This window comes from Hylobates moloch, unplaced genomic scaffold (genome assembly GCF_009828535.3).
Source record: "Hylobates moloch isolate HMO894 unplaced genomic scaffold, HMol_V3 SCAFFOLD_9, whole genome shotgun sequence".
Lineage (NCBI taxonomy): Eukaryota > Metazoa > Chordata > Mammalia > Primates > Hylobatidae > Hylobates > Hylobates moloch.
This window is the reverse complement of record NW_026652284.1, coordinates 20,396,113-20,402,713: the sequence shown is the minus strand read 5'-3', so window position 1 is coordinate 20,402,713 and position 6,601 is coordinate 20,396,113. Positions and strand designations below refer to the sequence as shown.

General features: G+C 56.4%; 1 protein-coding gene across 1 annotated transcript in view; it reads right to left on the bottom strand.

Moving 5' to 3' along the window:
• Positions 1-4,630, bottom strand: part of LOC116813793 (chymotrypsin-like elastase family member 3B) — a 13,152-nt gene extending 8,522 nt beyond the window's left edge. The window contains exons 1-3 of the mRNA XM_058443671.1: positions 4,104-4,630; positions 2,115-2,261; positions 119-235 (exon numbers count right to left, since the gene is read on the bottom strand). Of these exons, the coding sequence (XP_058299654.1) occupies positions 119-235; positions 2,115-2,261; positions 4,104-4,334 (495 nt within the window). The 5' untranslated portion in view covers positions 4,335-4,630. The remainder of the gene's footprint in view (positions 1-118; positions 236-2,114; positions 2,262-4,103) is intronic.
• Between the last annotated feature and the right edge of the window lie 1,971 nt (positions 4,631-6,601).

The window sequence follows — 6,601 nt, the reverse complement described above, 5'->3', positions numbered from 1 at the left end:
AAAAAAAAAAGTCCTCACTCTAGTCTCCCAGTGCCGGCACCCTCAGGACACTTTCCCATATTTCCGAGGGAGCAGCACCAATGCCAACCTCCTCCCTACCAGCCCCACCTGCCCACACTGGGTCTGCACCCACCTCCAGCTTCTGCTTGGTGTCAGCCCCAAGGAGGTCCCGGACATCTTCATTGTAGATCTCCAGGTAGGAGGCCCGGACCAGGAACTTGGTGTTCTCTGCACACTGCAGGGAGTACACAGAAAGAACCTAGACATCAGAGCTCCAAGTCCACCTGCGCCAGGTCTGACTCTGGGCCCTGGGCCCTCTGCCACCAGGACATCATGGGAGGAGAAGGGATGTCGGGGCAAGAGGAGTCTCCAACCCAACCCGCCCTGCCGGCCCTCCTAGCAAGCTCTCTCCTCGTCTCTAGCTTGGTGGGCGCTCAGGCCTCTTTGAGTTGCATAATCTTCATATTGCTGTCTAATGCTCTGTCTACAAGCCTCATGGGAAAGGAAACAGAGGTCTCCTCGTTATTCAGGTTAGAAACAAAAACAAAAACAAACAAAAAAACAAACAAAACAAAAAAAACAAGGCCAGGCGCTGCTCATGCCTGTAATTCCAGCACTTTCGGAGGCCTAGGTGGTTGGATCACCTGAGGTCAGGAGTTCGAGACCAGCCTGACCAACAAGGTGAAACCCCCTTCTCTACTAAAAATACACAAATTAGCTAGGCCAAGTGCAGTGGCTCACGCCTGCAATCCTAGCACTTTGGGAGGCCGAGGCAGGCAGATCACGAGGTCAGGAGATCGAGATCATCCTGGCTAACATGGTGAAACCCCTTCGCTACTAAAAATATAAAAAATTAGCTGGGCGTGGTGGTGGGTGCCTGTAGTCCCAGCTACTTGGGAGGCTGAGGCAGGAGAATGGCATGAACCCAGTAGGCGGATCTTGCAGTGAGCTGAGATTGCGCCACTGCAAAAAAAAAAAAAAAAAAAAAATTAGTGGGTCGTGGGGACACCTGTAATCCAGTATTAATAAGGATGAGATTGTTGAACCTGGGAAGATGGCGCCATTACACTCCAGCCTGGGCGAAAGAGCAAGACTCCATCTCAAAAACAAAAACAAAAACAAAAACAAAGAAAAAGCACGGTGGCTGACGCCTGTAATCTCAACACTTTGGGAGGCCGAGGCCAGTGAATTACTTGAGGCCAGGAGTTCAAGACCAACCTGGCCAACATGGCGAAACCCATCTCTACTAAAAGTACAAAAATTAGCCAGGTGTGGTGACGGGCGCTTGTAATCCCAGCTACTCGGGAGGCTGAAGCAGGAGAATTGCTTGAATCTGGGAGGCAGAGGTTGCAGTGAGCCAAGGTCATGCCATTGTACTCCAGCCTGGGTGACAGAGCAAGACTCCGTCTCAAAAAAAAAAAAAAAAAAAAAAAAAAACCTGAAGCCACAGGGAAGGCCTGGGCCAAGCACTGACTCTGGGCTGGTCCCTGGCTGCTCTCCAAGGCCCTACATCTTGCTATGGCCACCATGATGAGTCCTGGGAGTGGCACAATGGGTTCTGCAGCTGATCAGGGTTGCCCCCATCCGCCATTCCCCGTGCACTGCCACAAATGGTCGCCAGGTAATTCTCACCTGCAGCCTGGATACTGGGATGAATTCAGAGTCCAGTCTCAACTTGGCCCATAAAGGCTCAGAGTCTCAACCTCCCTATCTCAAAAATGGGGCTATCAGCTACCTCCTGGGTCAGGCTGGAGAGGCAGTGAGATAAGGATGCCAAGGGCTTCACATACGACTTAGTCCATAAGAATTGCTCAATAAAGAGGGAAGCTGCGATTGTTACAACCACTTCCTGGCCCAGTGCACACGGTCAGCAGATCCATGGGAAATGCTCAACTAAGGGTTAGAAGCCAAAAATGGTGAGAGAAAAGCATGGACAGAATTTTCTGTTTTAAGGTTTTTTCCCACTACCTTTTCAGAACCCAGAGCCTTCTCTGCTGATCTGCACGGCGTCAGGCCGGGCTCCGAAGACTTCCCGTGTCCCTGCCACCCATCAGAAGTGCTCTGGGGCCCAGCTGCAGCTCTGGCCCTGCCCCTTCCCTCCGCCAGGCCCGTACCTGGACGCTCTCGAACACGTGCTCGAAGGCCCTGGGGATGATGCCTCTCTGGGAGGGCGGATCCGGCAGGCCCTGCATGGTGAAGGACTTCCCACTGCCTGTCTGGCCGTAGGCAAATATGGTGCCATTGTAGCCCTCAGTGACGCCCTGCATAGGAGGAAGCCAGGACCCCGTGCTCAGTGGACCAGGCATGGCAGGGCTCAGGACAGGGCTCCCTAACTCATAGACTCAGGGCCCTTCCTGGTCCCCCCACCAACAATGGCACTGGACTGTGGAGATAAACAAGGCTCAGCTCTGTCCTCAAAGAGGTGACTGTCTGGTGGGGTAGGAGCTGTCCCTGTGTGTGGATGGGGAATAGCCTGCGCTGTGGGCTTGGCCCCCTGGGCTCACATCCATCTCTACTTTTACTGACTGTGTGCCCTTGGGCTGGCCTTACTGAGGCAAATTGATAAGATGATAAGAAAAATACCTTGGGCCGGGCGGGGTGGCTCATGCCTGTAATCCCAGCACTTTGGAAGGCTGAGGCGGGCAGATTACCTGAGGTCAGGAGTTCGAGACCAGCCTGGGCAACACGGTGAAACCCTGTCTCTACTAAAAATATGAAAAATTAGCCGGGTGTGGTGGTGAGCTCCTGCAGTCCCAACTACCCGGGAGGCTGAGGCAGGAGAATTTATTGAATCCGGGAGATTGCAGTGAGCCGAGGTCACGCCACTGCACTCCAGCCTGGGCGACAGCACGAGACTCCATCTCAAAAAAAAAAAAAAATCAACAACTTAAAGGGTAAGAACAGCACCTGCCAGGCTCTTGCAGGATGCGTACGGGGATTCTTTCGTGCATTGGCACAGGAAGCACCGCCATACACAGGTGATCACCCAATGTCTGCCTGCAATGCAGGGAGCCAGACACGTACAGGTGATTCTCTACAGGTGATTCTCGTGGTGGGCTATGGGGCAGGGCACACAGCGACAAGAGTCCAGGCAGCCGGCAGGGATAGGGAGTACAAATAAGCAAAAACAGGACGGCGCAGGAAGAACGAAGCACAGCTTTCCAGGCGGCAAAGACAGGGAGAACTGGGGGAGCTGGGAGTGGGGCTCGTACTTTGCCAGGTGACAGGAAGAGGAAGGCGTTCCAGGCTGAGGGGACAGCTTGAGTAAAGCCACACAGGTGAGGTGTGGAGAGCAGGAGGGACTGGGGGAGGGGTGGAAGATGAGGCCTGGAAGGAAAAGAGGAGGCAAACCCGGTGCCGTTCCCAAAGTCGTTCCCAAAGTCATTCTTCATTCATCGCTGTTTCTATTCATTCGACAGGGACTATGCTCAGCCTATGGACAAAGTGGTGAACGAGGCAGACACAGCTCCTGCCCTTGCAGAGCTCATGAGCTTGCAAATTCTAGACCTTAGTGTGGGCTTGGGGTGGATCCTGTGTGGGCAGATCGGCCCAGAGAACTGTTCTGAGACCCCAAGGGCCCACATGGCATCTATGCCCGGTTCCACTGCAAAGACCCATGCTGTAACCAAAACAGGGCTGGGTGTGCCCCGACTTGCCAGTGAGGGAAGATGAAAAGTCACCATTCCGCCGGACGCGGTGCCTCATGCCTGTGATCCCAACACTTGGCGGGCGGATCACTTGAGGTCAGGAGTTCGAGACCAGCCTGGCCAACATGGTGAAACCCCATCTCTACTAAAAACACAAAAATTAGACGGGCGTGGTGGCAGGCACCTGCAATCCCAGCTACTTGGGAGGCTGAGGCAGGAGAATCGCTTGAACCCGGGAGGCGGAGGCGCTGGGGACAGTGCAGACCCGGAGGCGACACTAGAGGCAGGCTCCGATTGTGTCTCGCCTGGACAAAAGCCTCCGGACCTACCTGTTCCCTTCCGCCTGTGCCCCTCGAGGGCCTTTCCGCCTGGCTGGGGGGCAGCGCCGCCCCCTGGGGACCCTCGGGGCGGCCCCAAGCCCTGCGGCCTGGAGGGCGGCCTGCCGGGCGCCCTCACCTCCACCAGCGGGTAGGCGATCTCGTTGTAGATCTGCTCGGTGACGTGGTCCACGTGGTAGGCGCCGTCGAAGGTGAACTGCTTGGGCGGCTCGTCGGTGGCGCCCGGGTTCTGGATGCAGCACTGGCCGCGCGCGCAGTCCACAGTCACCACGGGCTGGCAGCGCAGCTCCAGCTCCCGCTGGTTCATGGGGCGGCAGCGCACGACAACCTTCACCGCCTCGGAGGCCATGGCGCCGCGCCCAGGACCACCGGGACCAGAACCGACCCCCGCCCCGCCGGGAACTCCCAGCAGCCCGGGCCAAGGGGCGTGGCCAGCGCCGGCCACGGGAGGCGGGACCTTGAGGCAGGGGCGGGGCCGCGGCGGGGGGCGGGGACTCCTCGGAGGGCGCCCCGAGGGGAGCTGGGAGTCGCAGGACCCGAGCCGGGGCCGCCGCTTCCGCCCGCGTCCGGGCTCTCCCGTTTTTGAGGCCCGGCCCGAGCGGGGACGTGGGGGATCCGGGCTGCAGGCGCCGCCGCAGGACCCGAGCCCGGAGCCTCCCCAGCCGCCCTCCCGCCCGCCCGCACGCTCACTGCGGCGGCGTTCGCGGTTGCTGGGCAACGCCCGTGGCGTCACAGTAGCGGCCCCGGGAACTCCCCGCCTGGCCCGCGAGCTTCGCCCGAGTGATCCCCGGGCAGCCACGCGTGGCCGCTTGCGGGAAGCGCCAGCCCTGGCTGGGATCCTTTCGCGTCCGCTGCCTTCTCGAATCCGCACAGTCCCAGTTCAGAGATGTTACGCAGCTTGCCCGACGCTGCGGCTAAGACTGGGGCCCCGGGCCCCAGGCTTGACTCCACCTCGGGGCTAGAGAGATCCCAGGCCTCAGGCACCGACCAGGGACCTAACTAAGAAAAGCGGCAAGGACCTGTTGCCCCTTATCCACGTCCCCGTACTGGCTCAGGGGAAGGCTGCCCACAACCCACAGCCCCTGGACAGCTTCCTCTCATGCCACCCTTGTTATTTCTAAGACCCAAGATTGTAAAACAAACACTGTAGGAGCAAGTCTTCTGGGCCGGGCGCGGTGGCTCACGTCTGTAATCCCAGCACTTTGGGAGGCCAAGGCGGGTGGATCACCTGACATCAGGAGATCGAGACCAGCCTGGCTAACATGGTGAAACCCGCGTCTCTGGTGGTGGGCACCTGTAATCCCAGCTACTCAGGAGGCTGAGGCGGGAGAATCACTTGAATCCGGGAGGCAGAGGTTTCAGTGAGCTGAGATTGCACCATTGCACTCCAGCCTGGGCAACAAGAGCGAAATTCCATCTAAAAAAAACAAAACAAAAAAACAAGTCTTTTGGATGGAAGGCTGCCTGGCCTATCCCTCCTGGCTCAGTGCAAGTTCCCCAGCCAGAAGAGCACCTCTGTCACACCTCCAGGCGCTGGGCTCTTCCTTGCACTGAAAAACTGAGTGTCAGCTACATGTCAGGCACCATGACAGATGTTAGGGAGACAGCCCTCCTGCATGATCTAGCTGGAGAGACAGACACAGGAAACAAAATCCCACAAACAAAATCCTGAAAACGAAAATGTAATTACAAACTGAATAATCAGTTCCATGCAACATATTTTTTTTGAGACAGGGTCTTGCCCTGTCACCGAGGCTGGAGTGCAATCATAGCTCACTGCTGCCTCAGCCTCAGGAGGTCTCAAGCGATCCTCCTACCTCAGCCTCCCGAGTGGCTAATTTTTTGTAAAGATGGGATTTCATTTTGTTGCCCAGGCTGGTCTCCAATTTCTGGGTTCAAATGATCCTCTCACCTCAGCCTCTCAAAGTGCTGGAATTACTGGCACGAACCACTGCACCCAGCCCATGAAACATCGAAAAAAGGAACCTCACTCAGCCCAGGGTGTAGGGCAGGCATCCTGAGATTGACTGGAGCTGAAATATGTTGGCTGAGTGATTAACAAGGTGAACGGAAGGGAGGAGGAGGAGGATGCCGGTCTGGGCTGTGCGGAGGTCCTGTGGCACGTTGCAGAAGCAGAAAGCAAGCCCGGGTTGCCAGTGCAGGACTTGAGTCTTTTGCCTATAGATATATCCACTGAAAGTTACAGCAGAAGAGGAAGGTAATTTGATTGAGTCTCCCTGCGCAATTCCTTCTGAGCCCTTGAGGAGGGATCTCTGGTTCACCATTCAGCACCAGCTGAAGGTATGTTTGGCAAAAACGAAATAGGGAAACTGGACAAAAACCTCACCTTTCGAAGGAAAGAAAAGTCTGTAGCAGACAATCTGAAGAAACACATTTTATTTTGTTTCAAGTCCACACAGCAAGGAAAGCGGGGCTACCGAGGTGGCGCTGATTGGAACAAAGAGAAAACTGTGGTCTCTGATTAAGACATGGAGTCTGCAAACAGGGGCCAAAAACCTTGCCCTCTCTGTAACACGAGATCAATCAATGCTGGCTGGAGGGATGTTTAAGTGCTTGGTGGAGACTGGTCCCTTCAGTATGCTAAACGTGGCCCTG